The sequence below is a fragment of the Callorhinus ursinus genome, unplaced genomic scaffold (assembly GCF_003265705.2).
Source record: "Callorhinus ursinus isolate GAN/ISIS: 27379988/994484 unplaced genomic scaffold, GSC_fseal_2.0 scaffold81, whole genome shotgun sequence".
Taxonomy (NCBI): domain Eukaryota; kingdom Metazoa; phylum Chordata; class Mammalia; order Carnivora; family Otariidae; genus Callorhinus; species Callorhinus ursinus.
Window position 1 is genome coordinate 3756447 of NW_027397143.1, and position 23341 is coordinate 3779787.

Sequence of the window (23341 nt, forward strand, 5' to 3'; positions counted from 1 at the left end):
AATCAGAGGCTGTCTTATTGTCAAGACAATCTTTGGCCAGAGAGTCTAGGGCTCTTTCTTGGGCATTTATTGTCTTAGGAATGGATTTTGTAATATCTTTAGGAGTTAAGGAAAGGTTCCTGATCAAATTGTCCTGTAAATTTACTGTTAACCAGGGAAGCATAACCCTGTCAAAGGAAGCAAATCCTGAGTTATGAATGTACCCTGGTTGCTCTTTTTTTAACTCAGTGATGTAAATCCAAGGGAGCTGACCAATGTGATGTCATATTTTGCTTGAGAAAATTTAGGGACATGATTGGATTTTCTCTTAGCCTAAAATATAAGATTGTTTTACATTCTGGAGTTTCCTCCCCTTCTGAGCAACTGGCTCAGACATACAGCTGAGCATTATTTTTATTTTTATTTATTTATTTTATTTTTATTTTATCAGGCATTATTTTTCCAGGATTATGTCAGAATAAAGGAAAGGAAAAGAAGGACAAAGGGTTTCATATTTAGTTAAAGTATGAAGACTTGATCTGTTGTCTTGGAGGAAGGCAGTCTACCTCGATGTCAGCTACTTATCCACCTATTCAATTGATTTAGAGATTTCTAGCATCTGTACAGGACCAGGTGTCAGGTAAAGCCTTCTTTAGCTGTGAAATGTGTACCCAAGATTCAACATCTTCTAGTTTAGTAGAAATATCAGTGGTTGAGAGCACTTGGCAAGATCCCTTTCGATCCAGAATACCCAATCACCAGACTCTAGACTATGACCAACAGGATCCTTTGAATTGGGATCTAGGAAGACATCTTTAACCTGTTGATGATAGTCTTAATGGTAAAACATTAAATATTTTGCTGTAGTTGGTCATACTAGCATGAAACAACAAGGTATCAGCAGAAAGTTTTATACCAATAGACATTGGTCTTCCAGTGACTATGTTGTGTGGGGTGAGTTTACATTGCCCAAAGAGGGTACTGCAAAGGGTCAGCATGTCCAAAGGTGATACCTTACAGTAGGGATATCTAGGTATTTTTGGCTAGTTTAAAAATTTTAAGTTTGAGGATCCCATTAAATCTCTCAGCTTTGCCTGATGATTGAGGATGGTAGGGCCAGTGATGATTCCAAGAAGTTTGTAAGGTTTTGATTAAGCTGGTATGATTTGTCCAATGAAATGGCTGCCTCAATCACTGGCAATTGTGGAAGGTATATCCCATGTGGCAAACACAGTTTCTACCAGTTTTTGTGCTACTGTGAGAACGTCAGCCTTGCAGCAGGAGAAATCTTCAACATATGTGAAAAACATACATATAACATCAAGAAAATATTGATAATCTGTACTAGGTTTTAGTTGAATAAAAACCATCTGCAGGTATTCAATACAGGAATTCCTGTGTGAGGCCTCCAGGGGCAAAACTAGTTTTTCCAGGATAATGGACCTGACAAGTCAGACATTGCGGGTAGACTGTTCTCACAATTTTATATAAATCTCCCCTCGAATGTCTAGTCATAGTTTGAGTCATCTTAAATGTACTATGGTTGGTGAAGGGGTGAAAAAAACAAAAATTGGAGTTTATCAAGGAGTCAGGAAAAATCAAGCAGCTGTCTTGGGTTTCCCAAAGCTTAATTGTTTGTTCAACTTATAGCCATTGTTTATCTATCTTATTTTCTCTGGTTCAGAAGTAGAGTGTTGCCATGTTACCCTGACATCAGAATGGCAGAAATCTCACAATGAGGGGACATTTTTTTCTAGCAGCAGAATGGATGTTATCCACATGTGCCACAATCTTTATAGATTCTTTTGCTGGCTGCCTTTGTGTGAGAGTCAGCTGGGGCATTTTCCTGATACTCTGGTTCAGTCCTTTTAGTGTGAGCCTCAGTTTTGATGACAGCAATTTCAGAAGGTAAGAGAGTGATTACAAGTGATAACATTATATTAAGATGGTATCAAATTTCTAGAAATTTCACATGTGTTTTGCTTTCTAAGAAGATCATTTAAATGGAAAGGAAACCTTAACAACCTATTACCAAAAGTAGATCAAATGTTAAAAACAAAGAAATGAAAACTTTGTCTTTTTAGCAGATAGGAAACCAAATATTAATTTTTCACCAACTTACTTTTGTATTAAAATTTATTCATTCCCAATGTGAGTTGCATGTCAGGACCGACTCACATTGGGTTCTCTATTCTGTTCCATTGGTGGCTGTGTCGGTTCTTGTCCTAGTACCATATTGTCTTGAAGATTACAGCTTTGTAATATAGCTAGAAGTCTGGCATTGTGATGCCCCTAGGTTTGTTTCTCTTTTTCAACATTTCCTTGGCGATTCGGGGTCTTTTCTGATTCCATAAAATTATAGGATTGTTTGTTTTAGCACTTTGAAAAATGCCATTGGAATTTTGATTAGGATGGCATTGAAGGTATAGATTGCTCTGGACAGCATGGACATTTTCACAATGTTTATTCTTCCAATCCATGAGCATGGAATGTTTTTCCATCTCTTTGTGTCTTCCTCAATTTCTTTTGTAAGTATTCTATAGTTTCTAGAGTACAGATCCTTTACTTTTTTGCTTAGATTTCTTCCTAGGTATCTTATGGTTTTTGGTGTAATTGTAAATGGGATCAATTTCTTAATTTCTCTTTCTTCAGTCAGATTGTTAGTGTATAAGAATGCAACTGATTTCTGTGCATTAATTTTATAACCTCCCACATTGCTGAATTGCTGTATGAGTTCTAGCAACTTGGGGGTGGAGTCTTTTGGGTTTTCCACATAAAGTATCCTGTCATCTGCAAAGAGTGAGAGTTTGACTTCTTTGCCAATTTACATGCCTTTTATTTCTTTTTGTTGTCTGGTTACTGAGGCTAGGACTTCTAGTACTATGTTGAACAACAGTGGTGATAGTGGATATCCCTGCTATGTTCCTGACCTTAGAGGAAAAGCTTTCAGTTTTCCCCATTGAGAATGATATTTGCTGTGGGCTTTTTGTAGATGGCTTTTATGATATTGAGACATGTTCCCTCTATCCCTACATTTTGAAGAGTTTTCATAAAGAAACAATGCTGTACTTTGTCAAATGCTTTTTCTGCATCAATTGAGAGGATCATATGGTTCTTGTCTTTTCTTTTATTAATGTGATATGTCACGTTGATTGTTTTGTGAACATTGAACCACCCTTGCAGCCCAGGAATAAATCCCACTTAGTCGTGGTGAATAATCCTAATGTACTGTGGATCCTATTAGCTAGGATCTTGGTGAGTATTTTGGTATCCATCTTCATAAAGGATATTGGTCTGTAATTCTCCTTTATGGTGGGTTCTTTGTCTGGTTTTGGGATCAGGTAATGCTGGCCTCATAGAATGCTTTCCTTTCACTTCTATTTTTTAAATAACTTCAGAAGAATAGGTATTAGTTCCTCTTTAAATATTTGGTAGGATTCCCCTGGGAAGTCATCTGGCCCTGGACTCTGGTGTTTTAGGAGACTTATTACTGCTTCAATTTCCTTGCTGGTTATGGGTCTGTTCATGCTTTCTATTTCTTCCTGTTTCAGTTTTGGTAGTTTATAAGTTTGCAGGAATGCATCCATTTCTTCCAGATGCCTAACTTGTTGGCATATAGTTGCTCATAATGTGTTCTTAAAATTGTTGTATTTTCTTGCTGTTGGTCATGATCTCTCTTCTTTCGTTCGTGATTTTATTAATTTGGGTCCTTTCTCTTTTCTTTTTGATAAGTTTGCTGAGGGGTTTATGAATGTTATTAATTCTTTCAAAGAAGAAGCTTCTAATTCCATGGATTTGTTTTACTGTTCTAGTTTCTATTTCAATGATTTGTTTTAATCTTTATTATTTCTCTTCTACTTGGTTTAGGCAGTATTTGCTGTTCTTTCTCCAGCTCCTTTAGGTGTAATCTAACTTTTCTAATTTTTTGATAAAGGCTTGTATTGCTATGTACTTCCCATTTAGGACCTCCTTTGCTGTATCCAAGAGATTTTGAACAGTTGTGTCTTCATTTTCATTAGTTGCCATTAATTTTTTTAATTATTCTTTAATTTCCTAGTTGACCTATTCATTCTTTAGTAGGATTCTCTTTAGCCTCCAAGTGTTTGAGTTCCTTCCAAATTTCCTCTTCTGATGGAGTTCAAGTTTTAAAGCACTGTGGTCTGAAAACATGAAGGGAATAATCCCAATCTTCTGCCTTTGTTGAGATCTGATTTGTGACCCAGTCTTTGATCTATTCTGGAGAATGTTCCATGTGCACTTGAGAAGAATGTGTATTCTTCTGTATTGCTTTAGGATGGCACACTCTGTATATATCTGTGAAGTCCATTTGGTCAAGTGTGTCATTCAAAATCCTTGTTTTCTTGTTGATCTTCTGCTTAGATGATCTCTCCTTTGCTGTGAGTGGGGTGTTGAAGTCCCCTACCATTATTGTATTATTATCAATGTGTTTCTTTAATTTGGTTATTAATTGGTTGATCTAACTGGCTACTCCCAAGTTAGGGACACAAATATTTATAACTGTTAGATCTTCTTTTTGGGTAGACCCTTTAAGTATGATATAGTGTCCTTCTTCATCCCTTACTATAGTCTTTGGTTTAAAATCTAATTTGTCTGATATGAGGATTGCTACCCCAGCTATCTTTTGAGGTCTATTAGCATGATAAATTGTTGTCCACACCCTCACTTTCAGTCTGGAGGAGTCTTTAGGTGTAAAATGAGTCTCTTGTAGACAGCATAAGGATGGGTCTTGCTTTTTTATCCAATCTATGTCTTTTGATTGGAGCATTTAGCCCATTTACATTCAGAGTAAATATTGAAAGTTATGAATTTAATACCATTGTATTATCTTTAAAGCCCATGTAGATTTCTGTAGATTGCCTCTGTTTCTTCTGGTCTATGTTATTCTTGGGCTCTCACTTTGCTGACAGGATCCCCTTTAATATTTCTTACAAGGCTGGATTCGTGGTCACAAATTCTTTTAATTTCTGTTTGTCCTGGAAGCTCTTTATCTCTCCTTCCATTCTGAATGAAAGCCTTGCTAGATGAAGTATTCCTGGCTGTTTTTCTCAATTAGTGCCCTGAATATATAATGACGGCCCTTTCTGGCCTGCCAGGTCTCTGTGGATAGGTCTAATGCCAGCCTAATGTTTCTACCCCTGTAACTTAAGAAATCTTTTTTCTTTCAAGATTTCTTTCAGCTACTTTCAGGATTTTTCTCTTTACCTTGAAATTTGCAAGTTTCACTACTATATGTTGGGGTGTTGGTCTATTTTATTTATTTTGAGAGGTGTTCTCTTTCCCTATTGGACTTGAAAGCCTGTTTCCTTCCCCAGATTAGAGAATTTCTCAGCTATGATTTGCTCAAATATACCCTCTGGTTCTCTCTCTCTTTCTTCTGCCTCATGGACCCCAATAATCCTAATATTGTTTTGCTTTATGGTATCACTGATTTCTCAAAGCCTCCCCTCATGTTCCATTAGTTGTTTATCTCTCTTTTCCTCAACTTCCTTCCTTTCCATCAACTTGTCTTCTGTGTCACTCCCTCTCTCTTCTGCCTCATTTACCCCCCCTGTTAGGGTATGCAATTTAGACTGCATCTCAGTTAGAGCATTTTTATTTTTGGCCTGATTAAATTTCATTTCTGCACTAAGATATTCTCTAGTGTTTTTTATCCCTTTTTCAAGCCCAGCTAGTAACTTTATAATTGTTATCCTGAATTACAACTCCAATGTTTTACTTATATCCATATCAATTAGATCTGTGGCAGAGAGTATTACCTCTGGTTCTTTCTTTTGTTGTGAATTCCTCCTTCTAGTCATTTTGCCCAGAGAAGAATGGATGAATGAGTGAACACTATCAAAACTATGAACCATGACCCAAGCAAAATACACATTAGACAAATCTGAAGAGGTCAGAAACTAGAAAAAAATGAAAAAGGAAAAAAAAGGAAAGAAAAAAAGGACAGGAGAAGATAGTATATAATTTCATAGGGTGGACAAAACAGGGTGATCCACTTGGTCCTTAGTGTATTTTGGTCTGTTGTTTGAAGACACTAAATCCCAAAATTGTAAGGAAAGCAAAACAATGTGTGTATGTGTGTGTGTGTGTGTGTGTGTGTGTGTGTGTGTGTGTGTATAAAATTGAATAGAGAAAGGAAGCCAAAATGAGGAATATATATACACATACATATATATATACATATACACTTATAAAGTAAATGTAAAAAAGGAAAGTTAAAAAAAGACTTAAAAACAAAGACTTGATAAAATAAGAAACTTGTTGAAAGAGGAAAAAAGAAAAAAAATGGAAAATTTTAAACAGAAAGATAAACGAATCATGAGAAAAAAACCCTCAAATTGTATATACTATTTTCCCCTAGCACTGGAGTTTTGCAATCCCATGTGGGCTGTAAACTTGCTGTTCACCTGTTCTTCCAGTTGACCTTTTGGGTGTGGGGCCTGCTGCATTGATTCTTAGGTGTCTTTGCCTGGGAGTACTTCACCTCCCCTTGTGAGTGGACCAGACTCAGTGTAAGTTGTTTTTAGTTGCTCTGACTGGCATTTGTTCCCTGAAGGCTTTCATGCCTCTTTAGAGGATCAAAATAAAAATGGCCATGCCCGATCTCTAGCCCCAGAGCTGAAAAATTATGGCCCCCTCTCTCAGGGATAAATGGTCTTCACTTTTGTGTGTGCCAAACTCTACAGACTCCTGCGGTGTGTGCCCACAACAATCCTCCCAGGGGACTGCGGATGGTTGCCAGTTACTGTCCTTTACAGGGCTCCCACACAGAGAACTGTTGCCTGGTCCTGCACGCACCTGCTCTGTCCCTCCCAGGGGAAGGCAGAGGGTCCCCATGCTCCTGTCCTTTACAGGGTCTCCACACAGAGAGCAGTCACCCCAACGGGCCATGGCTTGTGGTTTATGGTGAACTGAATTGAGAGCCTCCTCCAGAGCTTGCTGACAACTGGTTTCTCTGCTCCAATGCTTGGGAACTCTACTGGCTCAGGCAACCTGTTCTTTCTGTGATTCAGGGGATCCTGAGACCACATTGTCCCAACTAGTCTCCCGCTTCACCTAATGAGCACATTTCAGGCAGGGATGTCTTTCACTGAAGCAGATTTCTACAGGTTTTGGCTTTGTGCTCTGGGGTTATTTCTCTTTCCCATAGCCAGCTTATGGAGGTTCCCTCACCTGCCCTTCATCTTTCTCCCCTCAGATTCACTTCCCTGCACCTCCTACCTTGCAAAAAGTGGTCGCTTTTCCACTTGTAGAGATTCAGCAATTCTTTTCTTACATCTCAGGTTGAATTCATAGGTGTTCAGAATGATGTGATAGTCCATCCACATCTTTGTAAATGAGAAGACTTTATTTTTTTATGGATGAAATTTTCTATATATTCCATTTTCTATATATGTACCACATGTTCTTATCCATTCATCAGTCAATGGACATTTGGGCTAGTTCCATAATTTGGCTATTGTAGATAATGCTGCTATAAATATTGGGGTGCATGTATCCTTTGGAATCAGTTTTTTTTAATTCTTTGGGTAAATATCTAGTATTGCAATTATTGGATCATATGGTAGTTCTATTTTTAACTTTTCGAGTCACCTCCATACTGTTTTCCAGAGTGCAGCCCTAGTCTGCATTCCTACCAACAGAGAAAGAGGCAGAACCATAGATCTTAGATATAACATACACAGTGTGTTGGCGGGTAGAGCACTTAACTGTTTGGAGTTTTAAAAAATCCCATTTATTTTTGTTTATTTGTTTATTTAGTGTTTTACCCTAAGCTAATCATTTACCTCATGGACATATTAAGAGAAACCAACAGTATTGATGTAATTGAATTATGGACACCAGCAGTACCCAAATAACTAGGGATTGAGACAGTGATTGAACTAGTAGACCTCCAAGAATGGGGGCTGCAGCCTGATTCCACACACATGGAGAACTGTAGCTGCCACCAACAGTTCCCAACTTGGAATCTGAGTTCAGAACCAAGGACTAGGTTTAAGTTACTATGAACTATTCAATAGAGTGCCCTCTACACATAACCACAAATTCCCATTGTGGACTAAATCAGCAGATTCCATTAATGAAGATGGCAGACAGGAAACAGGGAACAGACTAAGCCACCAAAGAGCAGTGAATATAGGCTGTGGACTGGAACTGGGGAAGGAATTCCAATGTGGACTTGTGGATTGAACCAAGGGCTAAGAATGGTTGCTCTGTCAGAACCTCCTATATCAGTGACAGAATTATCTATTAACCCTGGGTTGGAAAGGCAATTCATTCAGAAGCTCTAACGCAAAAAAGAGCAGAGCCCAAAGCAAGATGGACTTACCAATGGCTCTTGGAAATGTTGAGAAAGAGTGAACTCAAAAGGATTCATGGGGCACCACACTTGTTTTGCTTGTTGTCCCCAAATACAGTCAGAAGTTTGCTTTGGATCTAGACACTGACACCAAACTGTTAAACAAACAAATTGAACCAAGTAATTCTAAAGACCTAATTGACTTTATTAAGTGATTTTTTGAATTGGGTAATATCTCATCTAGGAATTAGAAAGGAGCGCCATTATGTGGTAGAAAAGGAAAGGATTTTAAATGAAGAAAGCAGAAAAACAATTATTAGGAAAGAATCGTTGATTTAGGCACAGTTGCCATCCTAAGGGGAGAGAAGGGGATCTGTCAGTACAGTTTTTAGTGCTAACCAGGAAACTGCCAAGTTGACTGCTGTAAGATTACATCCCTGGGGGTTGAAACTGCCGTTAGGTGCCAAGTCTTGGTTTACTGACTTGGGGCTTTAACTTAAATGGATCCATTATGGCCCTGTGGCTTTCTTTTTAACACATCTCTCCATAGAAATATAAAACCTGTGTGTCTCACACTGACTTCATTTTGAGTCCTAGTTTTACCTCTCCCCACCTAATTGTGTGCTCTTCCTTTGCTTCCTGAGACAGAGCTCTGCCCTTGGATCCTAGTTCTGAGCATTGCTAACAGTAGGACCCTCATTGTCTGTCTCTCAACCTCATCATTTATTTGATTTTTAATTTGAAGTTGGAAATGGTTATATGTCCTTACAGAATTATTAAGGGGATGAGATGAGGAATATATGTAGAGATGCACATCTAAGGTTTATTGGCATGGATTTCTCACCTTCCTCCCATTTCTATCCCAGTTATAGAGAACACACTGCTTGAGGGTGAAATACAACCTCCCAGGGATACCATAAAGTACTCTGCCCCTGCTCCCCCTGCACTGCTGTTGCAGCAGAAAATAAATAACAGAGCTTCACATACAACATCAGGTGAGGTATAGAACCTTAACAATAGGGCATGGGTTTTGTGAGGTTGAAATTTGCTCAGCACACAGAATTTTACTGTCCATATCTGCTTACCCTCTAATCCTGTCATTTGGTTCCCTTTCTTTTTATTTGTTCCATTCCTTAGGATCTGTCTCAGTCAGATTTCCTCACCCTCCTATGTATTGTTTTATTTAGAAAGTATGCTGGCTCATGAAACAAGGTGTTTAAAGGACTCTTTTTGTTTTTCCTTCCCCATCCTCTGAGAATGCACAGGCATGAGACTACACCTGATGGGGCTGGAGTCTCACCTTGTTGGTGCCTCCTTGAGGCCCAGGTTGTATATGCAACTTCCACACCAGGCTTGCTCATTTTGCTTTGTGTGCTGCCTGCTGTCCAAAGGGGTTGTGGGGGTTTGGTCTCCAAACAGCAAGGGGTGGTCCCTTCACATGCCAGATGCTCAAGATTTCCACTCTTCTGTATGTGAAAAATATTCCTGCCAGGTAGTCAGAAGTGTTGGCACCATGATTAATAGCTTAATAGCTTCCTTTTTCATATTTGACAAGCTAGATTCCCATACTTTTCTCTTCTAAGGAGAATGTTTGCATGCCCCATTCATATGTGTGCCAGTCCAAACAATGTACACTTGGTCTGAATAATTTCTTCCAAAAATATCTTTTGCCATCCTCTCCTGCACTTCAGACCTTGGCTACAAGGAAGCCCATAGAGGATGTCCTGATCCCTCACTTCTAGCCAAAGGACATTTCTACAGCCTGCATGCTGCCCAGGCATCAGTAGTGACTTGAGGTTGTTCCCTGGTCTAAAAATTCTGCACCCAATCTCAGTAGGGGACAGTATACAAGTATTTCACATTACATTTCGTCCTGAGTATATGATTTCTTCTGGTGCACCTCTTAAGGTATAAGTTTCCAGTGATCAGATAGATCCAGGACTCCAAAATGTGCTCAGTTTCATTCACATCAGAGAAGGTGACAGAGGGACCTCCTTATCGTGACAGATATCTTACATCCCATTCAGTAACTGCTTCAGTCTTTGCTAACATGATCTTTTACATCAATGACACTTTATACATCAGTCAGTCCTCTAGGTGGATTATCTCTCCTACATGATTTCTTTCCACTTTTATACACAGGCATAAAGCAGGTAATGGGTGGGGGTCACAGGACAGTTGGGATGACTCATAGCAAGTCCCAAGTGGATAGTCCAATATGTTTTTTTAGAACATGGGAATCCATGCCACCTACTGCTTCTGCTAGAGGAAAAATAAAAATAATCCTTTCAATACCTTGTTTCATGAACCAGCACATTTTCTAGATAAAAGAAAACACATTTGCAACCATTAAAACTTTCTATCTCCTAATCAAGATATATAGCATCTTTTCTGAGAAGGAAAGGAGCCACTAATTCTTATTTAGCTGCCTCAGAGGGGAATCAATGTCTATGACATGCTGATGTTGGAGGTTATCAGAAGTGTGTTTTCTGGAGGTTCTTACACCACAGGTGAGAAGGGGTGTGGTGGTGAATGTTGGTGTTGTCTTTTTAGATTTGCTACCACAAAGAAGTATTATTTTCATAACATTACAAATAAAGAAAAGTGAAGCAAGTTAAATAAAGAAAAATATGGGCAGCTAAGTTTGGATGGAAGAATCAGGCTTTGAAATAAGTCTAGAAAAATGAAGAACACCTTTAAGAAGAAGGGCTTTCCAAGATAAGGGAAGAGGCTGAGCATGGGCAAACTTTTCCTCTAGGTCAGAAGTCTACACAAAGCCTGAACAGAAAGAGAAGAGCTCCTGAATACAATGTTGTGGTGAGGACTGAGTTTCTCCCTTGCCCATCATAACACACCCAAACCACCTCTTGCACTAACTCGTTTTGCTTCCCTCTTCTTTGCTCCCCATAGGTCCTCTACTGCTCCAGCCATGGGGTCCTCCTCTTCCACATCCTCTAATAGAAAGGGTTGCGATTTGGCCTCCAGCTTTGACAACTTTTTTAAGAACTTCAAGGTGGAAAGCAAAATCCTCTCTCAGGAAACCGTCACATTGATTCAATCATGCCTGAAGGAGGGGGACCTTCAGAGAGCAGTTTCTGCAATTAGTGATGCATTGAGAGACATTGACAATGCCACACTGAGCATTGCTGTGACTGGGGAGTCTGGGACAGGGAAGTCCAGCTTCATCAATGCCTTGCGGGGTTTGGAGCATGAAGAAGAAGGGGCTGCCCCCACTGGGGAACTGGAAACAACTTTTGAGAGAACCAAATATGAACACAAGAAGTTTCCCAATGTGACATTATGGGACCTGCCAGGCATAGGGACCACTAACTTTCAGCCTCAGAAGTATCTGGAGAAAATGAAATTTGGTGAGTATGACTTCTTTATTATCATCTCTTCTACACGCTTCAAAAGCAATGATGCACATCTAGCAAAGGCAATTAGAAAAATGAACAAGAATTTCTACTTTGTCCGATCTAAAGTGGACAGTGATTTATATAATCTAAAAAGGAGTAAACCCAACACATTCAATAAGGATGAAATCCTGCAAAGGATCCGCAATGACTGTGTGACTCAGTTGCAGAATGCCAAAGTGAGAGACCCTCAGGTCTTCTTAGTCTCCAACCTCGAGTTGTCTGACTATGATTTCCAAAGCCTGGAGACCACCCTTCTGAGGGACCTCCCAGCCCACAAGCGCCACATCTTCATGCAATACCTGCCAAATATTACTGAGGCCGCCATTGACCAGAAGAGGGATTCCCTGAGACAGAAGGTCTGGTTGGAGGCCCTGAAGGCTGGAGCATCAGCCACCATCCCTTTCATGGGCTTGATCAGTGATAATGATGTGGAGAAGCTGGAGGAGACCTTAACCCTCTACAGGTCTTACTTTGGGCTGGATGATGCATCCCTGGAAACCATGGCCAAGGACTTTAACATGTCATTGGAGAAACTCAAGGCATACCTTAGTTCTCCCCACTTGCTATCAATTGAAAAGGATGATGAATCGTTAGGAGAAAAACTGTTAAGGTATGTGGAAAAATTCTGCTCTGTTAATGGAGGACTCATTGCCACTGGTCTTTACTTTAGGAAGATTTTCTACTTGCAAAACTATTTCCTTGAGACTGTGGTGAGTGACGCAAAAGTTTTTTTTAAAAAAGAAGAGATTTTTAAGGACCTTGTGGGCTCTGGGCAAACCTATCCACTTCATAATGTAGGGAATGAAAATGGGAAAAGTGAGGCAGCCAGCTCCTGAATTATTCTCAGTGTTGGTATGGCATTGGTGCCTAGAAAATTGAGTTAGGACTTCCCTTGAAACAATACTGACCCACTGCCCTCAAGGTGTTTCACAGACATTTCCATAATTCACTCTTGAACAAACCATGAATTTAATGACTGTTACTTAACAGTGAAAGCAATCAGCTCTAAAGAATCCTTTGATATGATCCTTCCTAGGAAAATAAAGGACAAGAATCGAGTTTTCTGCTCATGGGAGAGAATAACACTTTGTGTCATTGTTACTGTATAGCCAGCACTGGTCTTTCTACTGACATAGTAGTAAAAAAATCTACTGTTTACACAGTAGATCCTCAAAACTGATTTTTAAATAAATGGATACATAGTCTATTTTTGGCATTCCTGTCATTCTTTTGTGAATGCATAAATTCTGATTGTTTGTAGATCATCAATTAATGTGACTGATAATCCTCCTTGTCCTTTCCAGAGTTATCATTTTATTTAAAAGCATAAAAGATAGCTGAACATGTGTCACAGGAAATGAAAGGGAAACATTAGCTAAGGAAAAACTTTATCTGGGGTATTTTGTGAGAGGGACAATTGTCTAAGATAGAAAAATAGTCCAAGGTTTGCATATTGTAGGTCTAGACACTCCTTGGCTGCTATCAGTGTATTTGGTGCCTGAACTTGAGAGGTTAGGGAATAACAGACAAGAGGATTTTGATAAATCTAAGTGGAAATTTTAAAAATGCAAAAGGTATTTAAATATATGCAATCCTCCATCTAATAAGGGAAATGCAAATTAGGAATGACATCTACACAAAAATATCATTTATCTCCCTTTAGATTGGGGAAAATTGCAGAGTTTGATATTCTGTGGGTGAAACTATAGAAAAATAGTTGTCATCATGCAATGTTGGTGGGTACACAAAATGATCTAGCTTACAATGTGGTAAATTAACCCATCTCTAGGAAAATTATACACACATTAACACTTTGCCCCAGTGATCTCACTTTGAAGAATCAGGGTCATAAAAAAATGAGAGTAGATTGGTGGTTGGTAGGCATTGGAAAGTGGGGGAAACGTATAATGCTGTTGAAAGAGCACATCTTTCAGTTATAAGGTGAATGTATAGTGTGATTATAGTTAATAATACTGTGTAATAATACTATACAACAACAATACTTGAAATTTGCTAAGACAGTAGATCCTAAGCCTGCTCACCACACACACAAGGTGAGTATGTGAGGTGATGGATGTATTAATTAATTTGACTGCAGTGCTCATTCCACCATATGTACATATATATGAAATCATCACATTGTATACTTTAAATATATATGATTATATTTGTCAGTTTTACCTAAATAAAGCTGGGGGGGACAAAAAAGCTGGAAAATTTTAAAAAGATACATGCTTAAAATTATTAATTGCAGCACTATTTGAAATGGTAAAACACAAAATTCAAATGTTCTTTAAAGGAAATGTTACAGTCACAATATAGACGGCTTATATATACAAAGGAGTAATATCCTATAATATTGCTATGCTCTCATCTCCAGGATATACTGTTTATTGTTCATTGAAAAAAGCAAGATGGAGAATTATGTGTATAGTATGTTACTGATGATCTAAGACAGTGTAAAACATGTATATATATATTTGCACATATTCTTTAATTAAACACAAGACAACTGTATTAATAAAATTCAGTTATCTATAGGGGAAGTGATGGTACTGTGTGGAGAGGCGGTTGTAAGGACTAGGTTTTACTCAATGCAACTTATTTTACATTGGAACATGCAAATGTTTTACAAAACTATATAACTGTGTAATTAAGTGAAAAGATCCAACATTTATAGAAATACAAATCAAAACAAATTGATCTAAGCTTTGTTGATATAACAAAACAAATTATTTCAAGATTTTATTTATTTATTTTTAATTTTTAATTCCAGTATAATTAGTGTATAGTGTTATATTAGTTTCAGCTTTACAAAATAGTATTTAAATACTTCTAATCATTACTCAGTGTTCATCATGATAAGTACTCTTTGATCCCCATCACTTATTTCACCCATCCCTTCACATGTCTCCCCTCTGATAACCATCAATTTGTTCTCTATATAGTTCAGAGTCTATTTCTTGGTTTGCCTCTCTTTCTCTTTTTTCCCCCTATTATCTGTTTTGTTTCTTAAATTCCACATAGGAGTGAAATCCTATTGTATTTGTCTTTCTGTGACTGACCTATGTTGCCAAGCATTATACTCTCTACCTGTATCCATCTCATTACAAATGGTAAGATTTCATTGTTTTTTGTGGCTGAGTAATATTCCATTTTATATGTCCACCACATGTTCTTTATCCACTCATCTCTGGATGGACACCTGAGTTGCTCCCATATTTTGGCTACTGTAAATAATGATGCAATAAATATAAGTGTGCATTTATTTTTTTGAATTAGTGTTTTCATTTTCTTTGGGTAAATACCCAGTAGTGGAGATAATGGGATTGTTTTTTTCACTTTTTGAGTTATGGGATTATACAGTAATTCTATGTATAATTTTTTGAGGAACAATCACACTCTTTTCACAGTGACTACAACAGTTTGCCTTCCCACCAACAGTGTGCTAGTGTTCCTTTTCTCCAAATCCTCAGCATACTTGTTGTTTCTTGCATTTGTAATTTTAGCCATTCTGACATGCAGGAGGTGATATTTCATTGTGGTTTTAATCTGCATTTCCTGATGATAAGTGATGATGAGCATCTTTTCATGTGCCTGTTTAGCCATCTGTATGTCTTCTTCAGAGAAATGGCTGTTCATGTCTTTTGCTCATTTTTTAATTGGATTATTTAGATTTCTTTGCCGCTCAGTTGTATTACCTCATTATATGTTTGGATATTAACCCCTCATTGGATATATCATTACCAAATATCTTCTATTTAGTAAACTTTTTGTTTTGTTGATGGTTTCCTTCACTTTATAGATCTTTTTATTTTGATGTGGTCCCAATAGTTTATTTTTGCTTTTGTTTCCCCTGCTTCGGGAGACATCTCTAGAAAAATGTTGTGGGGGTCCATGTCAGAGACATTACTACTTTTGCTCTCTCTCTTTGTGTGTGTGTGTGTGTGTGTGTGTGTATGTGTAGGGGTTACTTATCAACATGCATTTATTTGAGAATTCTCTTTTCTTTTTTTTTTGCTATTTTTTTATTATGTTATGTTAGTTACCATACATTACATCATTAGTTTTTGATGTAGTGTTCCATGATGCATTGTTTGCATATAACACCCAGGGCTCCATTCAGTGCATGCCCTCTTTAATACCCATCACCAGGCTAACCCATCCCCCCACCCCACCCCCTCTAGAACCCTCAGTTTGTTTCTCAGAATCCATAGTCTCTCATGGTTCATTTCCCCCTCCGATTTCCCCACCTTCATTTTTCCCGTCCTGCTATCTTCTTCTTCTTCTTCTTTTTTTTTTTTTAACATATAATGTATTATTTGTTTCAGAGGTACAGGTCTGTGATTCAACAGTCTGACACAATTCACAGTGCTCACCATAGCACATACCCTCCCCAATGGCTATCATCCAGCCGCCCCATCCCTCCCACCCCCACCACTCCAGCAACCCTCAGTTTGTTTCCTGAGATTAAAAATTTCTCATATCAGTGAGATCATATGATATATGTCTTTCTCTGATTGACTTATTTCGCTCAGCATAATACCCTCCAGTTCCATCCACGTCATTGCAAGTGGCAAGATTTCATTGCTTTTGATGGCTGCATAATATTCCATTGTATATATATATATATATACGACATCTTTTTTCCTGTTATTTCTTTATTATTACATCTTCGTTTGTTCTCATTCCATTATTTATAAACTTACAAATGCTAAGCTTATACTTAATGACTTTAAAAAATTTTCTATTTCTTTTTTATTCTGCATGTTTCCATTTCATTTTCTAGAACACTAAATTGCTTTTCTTTTTTATTGTTATGTTAATCACCATACATTACATCACTGGTTTTTGATGTAGTGTTCCATGATTCATTGTTTGTGCATAACACCCAGTGCTCCACGCAGAATGTGCCCTCTTTAATACCCATCACCAGGCTAACCCATCCCCCCACCCTCCTCCCCTGTAGAACCCTCAGTTTGTTTTTCAGAGTCCATCGTCTCTCATGGTTCGACTCCCCCTCTGACTTACTCCCCTTCATTCTTCCCCTCCTGCTATCTTCTTCTTTTTCTTTTTTCTTAACATATGTTGCATTATTTGTTTCAGAAGTACAGATCTGTGATTCAAAAGTCTTGCACAATTCACAGCACTCCACCATAGCACATGCCCTACCCAATGTCTATCACCCAGGCACCCCATCCCTCCTGCCCCCACCACTCCAGCAACCCTCAGTTTGTTTCCTGAGATTAAGAATTCCTCATATCAGTGAGGTCATATGATACATGTCTTTCTCTGATTGACTTATTTCACTCAGCTTAACACCCTCCAGTTCATCCACGTCACTGCAAATGGCAAGATCTCATTCCTTTTGATGGCTACATAATATTCCATTGTATATATATACCACATCTTCTTTATCCATTCATCTGTCGATGGACATTTTTATACCACATCTTTTTTATCCATTCATCTGTTGATGGACATCTTGGCTCTTTCCACTGAGGCTTGTTTCTTATCTGCAGAGACAGTATTTCTTCATCTGTAACCAGGAATAATAATACCCTTTTCTAATAGAGCTTGGGGAAGATTAATCCAGAAAAGGCATGCAAAAGACCCAGCCTAGACAGACTCACAGACATAGGACCTTCATATACTGTTGTAAGAATTGGAGGGAATAAGAGGAACCAGAGGAAATCTTCCTCAGAGATCCTATTAAGACCAGAGAGGATTCACTGAGAGGTGCTGGGAGCCCTGCTGAGAGAGCTTCGCCTGCATCATACCATGAAACCTTCACTGAAGTCCTGAGAGGTAGGTCCCATGGCTTCCCTGTTGCACAGCAAAGAACACTGCAACTTGGTTTTCAATGTGAAAATATTCATGTTGCCTCAGGAAGAGCTGTTGGCCCATTCCCTCAGTGGGGAGAGTGAGTCCAGGCCCTGGCACCGAATGCAGCCAGAGGAGTCTGAGGAGCAATGAAGCAAATAGAACCCACCCTAGGAAAAGTGATCTTGGGTGCCCCAAGAAGATGAGCATGAAGCAGCACCATGAGGCATAGAGATAGGTGTGGAACTTATACCAGAGAAGGGACAGTGAGTCTTCTGGGGCAGAACTTTAACAGATGGAGGTGAGGATGGGTCTGCAGACGCTTCAAAGGGCCCCATAGATTGGCCTGACAGACAGCCCTCCAAGGAACAAAAGGTCATCATGGGCTCACAGGGCAACTCCTTAGCCAAAAAAAAGGTCTTGAATTTTAAAAATTTACATTCATGCATATAGGAGTAGTAGAATTTTAAGGGATATTAGCAAGTAGGCACTCATAACTTGTGGCATTATGAAAGTCCTCCAGCCAAGAGGACTGTGTGTAGCGACCAGGAGGAGAGTCCACCAGGTTATCCCAACCAATTCTCCTTCCTAATCCAGCCTTACCTCACTGCAGGGTTCAGCCTATAAGATAACCTACATTCATGGAAGATCTTAAATACTTACAATAAGTTATAATGACAATAACAACAGCAACAATGATAAACAATCAATACAACTGTAAGTGTTGACTTAAAATTGGTAGGAAATTATTTGGGAAGTTTGTTGTGACTTAGATGTTCAAGTTGAAGAGACACAGGCATTCCTTAGGTATGCAGTTAGTATTGAGGGCATGTGATGGGATGAGCATTGAGTGTTATACACAACTGATAAATGTTGGCTAATTGAATTTAAATTTTTAAAAAGAGGAAAAAAGGAAAGATATCAAATATTTTATGAAGAAATGTCTTGAGGGGAAGGAAAATGCACTTTTCAATACCAATAAAAATAAATTATTCTTGACTCAAAAGGCAAACGAAGTGAAGACAGAAGTTCCCAATGAGTGAAGAATATGGACAGCCAGCACAAGCTAACCCCTGCTCTTCACACATCCCCCATGGATTGTCCTGTTCACTTAGCTGTGTGGATGAGGGACGGGCAGCTTCTTGGCTCTGAGTGAACCACAGATGCTCTGCTACTCAAGTTCTCTTCTGTCCATAACATGCTTTGGTGCTGACCACTGGCATCACAGCAGTAGAGCATTCCTCAACAGTCTCCTCTGACCCTTAAGAGTGTGCATATTCTTGAATGAGGGTTTTGCTCACTCTGTAATCAAAAGATCTTTGTTAGCAGCTTGGGTGTGGATCTAATCACCTGGGATTGATGCTAAGTCTGACATTCCTCTGTTGTCCTGTGCACCCAACCCTCCTAACTCCTCTGGTCTTCCTTCTTCTTTAGGTTACTGCACTAGTAAGTAGTATGATATAGCCACCTCTGTCCCCTCACACCTAATTATCTCCTCATTCACCTCTGCTGTGCAATACAATATGGACTAGAGGGTTTTACATCAAGGAGGTGCCATGAACATTGAAAAAGCCTTGGGAGAAGGGAATTGGCTGGAGGTGGTCTCTCTGGTCAGGGGGACCCTGGAGAAAGCATCCAGTGCCCCAGTAAACACTGCATTCCCTGAGGACTCTGGAAACAACGTGTCCTTCATCAAAGCACTGCGGCGAACTAAGCAAGAGGTGGATGCCTCAGCTCCCACTGGGGTCAGCTTCCACATCCCAAATTCACACTTGCCATTCTTTTTCTCACTTTACCAGTGTGGTGCTATGGGATGTACTTAGCACAGGGGCAGCCACCCAAAGCCTGGAGAACTATCTGGAGGAGAAGCACTTTAACCACTATAATCTCTTCAACATCACTGCATCCAAACAGTTCAGCATGAATGTTGTGAAGCGTGCCCAAACCATATAGGGTCTGGAAAAGAGGTTCTATATAGTCTGAACCAAGATGAAGAGGGAACTGCCCTCTTGGAGGAATGACTCATGCAGAATATGTGGGATAATATCGAGGGAATTCTCCAGGCATGGGTATGTGAATCCATCATATTCCTGACCTTCAACCTCAACCCCTTATTTCATGACTTCCCAGATTTGAGGGACACCTTGCACAGAGGCTTCCCTGACATCAGATGTCATAGTCCCATGGAAAACCTGTTCACACCAGTGAGAAGATCATTAATGACAAGGCAATCTCTCTGCAGAAGAGAATACCCAGACTGTATTTTCAGGACATTCTTGGTGTCCAGGATGAAGACGATTTAGAGTAGTGTCTGAACATCTGCTGTTAGCTCTTTGGAATAGATGAGGAATCTCTCTATCATGTGGCCCAGAGTATGGGGATGCCCATGGAGGAGAACAGGGCCATCAGGAAGTCTCTGGATCTGTACCCTCTCCATAAAGTGAACTGGAGACTGATTTCATGACTTGTTCTGTCATAAAGCATTCCTCAGCCTTCCCAGCTATGTCCAATTCTGGGTAACTATGTCATTCTCTTCTTCAGGATGAAGTAAAGATGGTTCTTTGATTTAGATGCCAATAAAATGAAAACCATCCTGAGGAAATCCTTTCCTCCAGTTAAAACTGACTTAGGAGATTAGTTGACCAAGAGTTGAGGGTCCATTTCTGGGCTTTCTATTCTGTTCCATTTATCTATGTGTCTGTTTTTGTGTCAATACCATGCTGTCTTGATGATCACAGCTTTGTAACATAGCTTGATGTCAGGCATTGTGATGCCCCCAGCTTTGGTTTTCTCTTTCAACATTCCCCTAGCAATTTGGGGTCTTTTCTGGTTCCACACAAATTTTAGGATTGTTTGTTATAGCTCTGTGAAAAATGTCCATGGCATTTTGATAGAGATTGCACTGAATGTGTAGATTGCTCTGGACAGCATAGACATTTTAACAATGTCTATTCTTCCAACCATGAGCATGGAATGTTTGTCTATCTCTGTGTGTCTTCCTCAATTTCCTTCATAAGTGATCTGTAGTTTCTAGAGTACAGATCCTTTACCTATTTGCTTAGGTTTCTTCTTAGGTATCTTATAAATTTCTTAATTTCTTTTTCTTCAGTTACACTGTTAGTGTATAGAAATGCAACTGATTTCTGTGCATTGATTTTATATGCTGCCACTTTGCTGAATTGCTGTATGAGTTCTAGCAATTTTGGGGTGGGGTCTTTTGGGTTTTCCACATACAATATCATGTCATCTGCAGAGAGAGAGAGTTTGACTTCTTCTTTGCCAATTTGAATGCCTTTTATTTATTTTTGTTGTCTGACTGCTGAGGCTAGGACTTCTAGTACCATGTTGAACAAAAGTGGTGAGAGTAGGCATCCCTGTCATGTTCCTGACCTAAAGAGAAAATCTTTCAGTTTTTCCCCATTGAGAATCATATTCACCACGGGCTTTTTATAAATGGTTTTTATAATGTTGAGGTATGTTCCCTCTATCCCTATACTTTGAAGGGTTTTAATCAGAAAGGATGCTGTATTTTTTCAAATGCTTTTTTCTGCATCAATTGAGAGGACAATATGTTTCTTCTCTCTCCTCTATTTATGTGTTCTATCATATTGATTGATTTGTGAATGTTGAACCAACTTTGCATCCCAGGAATAAATCCCACCTGGTCATGGTGAATAATCCTTTTAAAGTACTTTTGAATCCTATTAGCTAGGATCTTGGTGGGTATTTTGGCATCCATGGTCATCAGGGATATTACTATGTAGCTCTCCTTTTTGAGGGAGTCTTTGTCTGGTTTGGAGATCAGGGTAATGCTGGCCTCATAGAATGAGTTTGGAAGTTTTCCTTCGGTTTCTATTTTTTGAAACAGCTTCAGGAGAATAGGTATTAATTCCTCTTTAAATATTTGGTAGAATTCCCCTGGGAATCCATCTGGCCCAGGACTCCTGTTTTTTGGGGGAGGTTTTTGATTACTGCTTCAATTTCCTTCCTGGATGTTCTTCTGTTCAGATGTTCTACCTCTTCCTGTTTCAGTCTTGGTAGTTTATAAGTTTCCAGCAATATATCCATTATAGTTGCTCATAATATGTTCTAATATTTCCCTGTATTTCTTTGGAATTGGTTGTGATCTCTCCCCTTTCATTTATGATTTTATTAATTTGAGTCCTTTCTCTTTTCTTTTGCATAAGTCTGGCCAGAGGTTTATTGATCTTATTAATTCTTTCAAAGAACCAGCTTCTAATTTCGTTGATCTGTTCTACTGTTCTGGTTTCTATTTTATTGATTTCTGCTCTAATTTTATTATTTCTATTCTCCTTCTTGCTTTAGGCTTTATTTGCTGTTCTTTCTCCAGCTCCTTTCTGTGTAAGGTTAGCTTGTGTATTTAGGATTTTTTCCAATTTTTTAGAGACAAGGACTGCTATGTACTTCCCTCTTAGGACCGACTTTGCAGTATCCCATAAGTTTTGAATTGATGTGTCTTCATTTTCATTAGTTTGCATGAATTGGTAAGTTCTTCTAATTTCATGATTGACCCAGTCATTCTTTTTATTCTATTTTTCTATTTTTTTATTATTATGTTATGTTAATCACCATACATTACATCAGTAGTTTTTGATATAGTGTTCCATAATTCATTGTTTGCATATAACAAACATATAACTCCATACAAAACATGCCCTCTTTAATACCCATCACCAGGCTAACCCATCCTCCCATCCCCCTCCCCTCTAGAATCCTCAGTTTGTTTTTCAGAGTCCATCATCTCCCATAGTTCATCTCCCCTCCCGATTTCTGCCCCTTTATTCTTCCCTTCCTGCTATCTTCTTTTTTTTTAAATATATAATGTATTATTTGTTTCAGAGGTACAAGTCTGTGATTCAACAATCTTGGACAATTCACAGCACTCACCATAGCACATGCCCTCCCCAGTGCCTATCACCCAGCCACCCCATCCCTCCCACCGCTCACCACTCCAGCAACCCTTAGTTTGTTTCCTGAGATTAAGAATTCCACATATTGGGGGGGCGGAGCAAGATGGCGGAGGAGTAGGAGACCTAGATTTCGTCTGGTTTCAGGAATTCAGCTGAATAGGGATCAAACCATTCTGAACACCTACGAACTCAACAGAAGATCGAACAGGAGAGTAGCAACAACTCTGAACAGAGAAGCGACCACTTACTGGAAGGTAGGGCATGCGGAGAAGTGAATCTGAGGCGATATTCGGAAGGATAGATGGCGGGGGAGGGGCCTCCGCCGGCCGCTTCTGGCAAGTGATAGAGCCGCGGAGCACAAAATCGGACCTTTTAGAAGTTGGCTCGGCGGAGGGACGTCGCTGCAGTGGCCAAGCAGGGGGTGGAATCCTCCCGGGACAGTGTGGTCTCAGGACCCTTGGGGTCACAGAGAGACCGGGGGTGCCTGAGTGCACCAGAGCTCCCAGGTATCAGAGCGGGGAAGCCGGCTGCAGAGACGGAGCAGAGTCGCGGGCTCTCAGCTCGGGGTTGCCATAAACTGTGATCTGCGGCCCAGTCGGGGCACGGCTCCCCCAGCAGGGACCCAACAAGCAGCAGATCCGGGGAGACTCACCTTCCTTCCCGGGGAGGAGCGGTGCGGGAACGCACTGCAGGGATCTGCTGGGTTTGGAGACTCCGTGCGGGGTCGGGTGCCAGAGATAGCAACGCTCGATCACAGGCCGGGTGAGCACGGAGTGCGGCCGGAGACCGGGGACACGGAAGTGACTGCTTTTCTCTGGGGGCACACTGAGGAGCGGGGCCCCGAGTTCTCAGCTCCTCTGGGTGGAGATTGGGAG

The 23341-nt window shown here is 39.7% G+C and overlaps 2 protein-coding genes across 2 annotated transcripts in view; one reads left to right on the forward strand and one right to left on the reverse strand.

Annotated features, from left to right (window-relative positions):
- Nucleotides 1-23341, reverse strand: part of LOC112816281 (interferon-gamma-inducible GTPase 10-like) — a 207023-nt gene that overhangs the window by 29551 nt on the left and 154131 nt on the right.
- Nucleotides 11187-12919, forward strand: LOC112816279 (interferon-gamma-inducible GTPase 10-like). The gene has a single exon (XM_025862709.2). It carries the CDS (start codon nucleotides 11226-11228, stop codon nucleotides 12546-12548), a length of 1323 nt encoding a protein of 440 aa, XP_025718494.1. The 5' UTR covers nucleotides 11187-11225; the 3' UTR covers nucleotides 12549-12919.

What these genes read in the sequence shown, in the direction of transcription:
- LOC112816279 (XM_025862709.2), top strand. Translation starts at nt 11,226, where the DNA reads ATGGGGTCCTCCTCTTCCACATCCTCTAATAGAAAGGGTTGCGATTTG.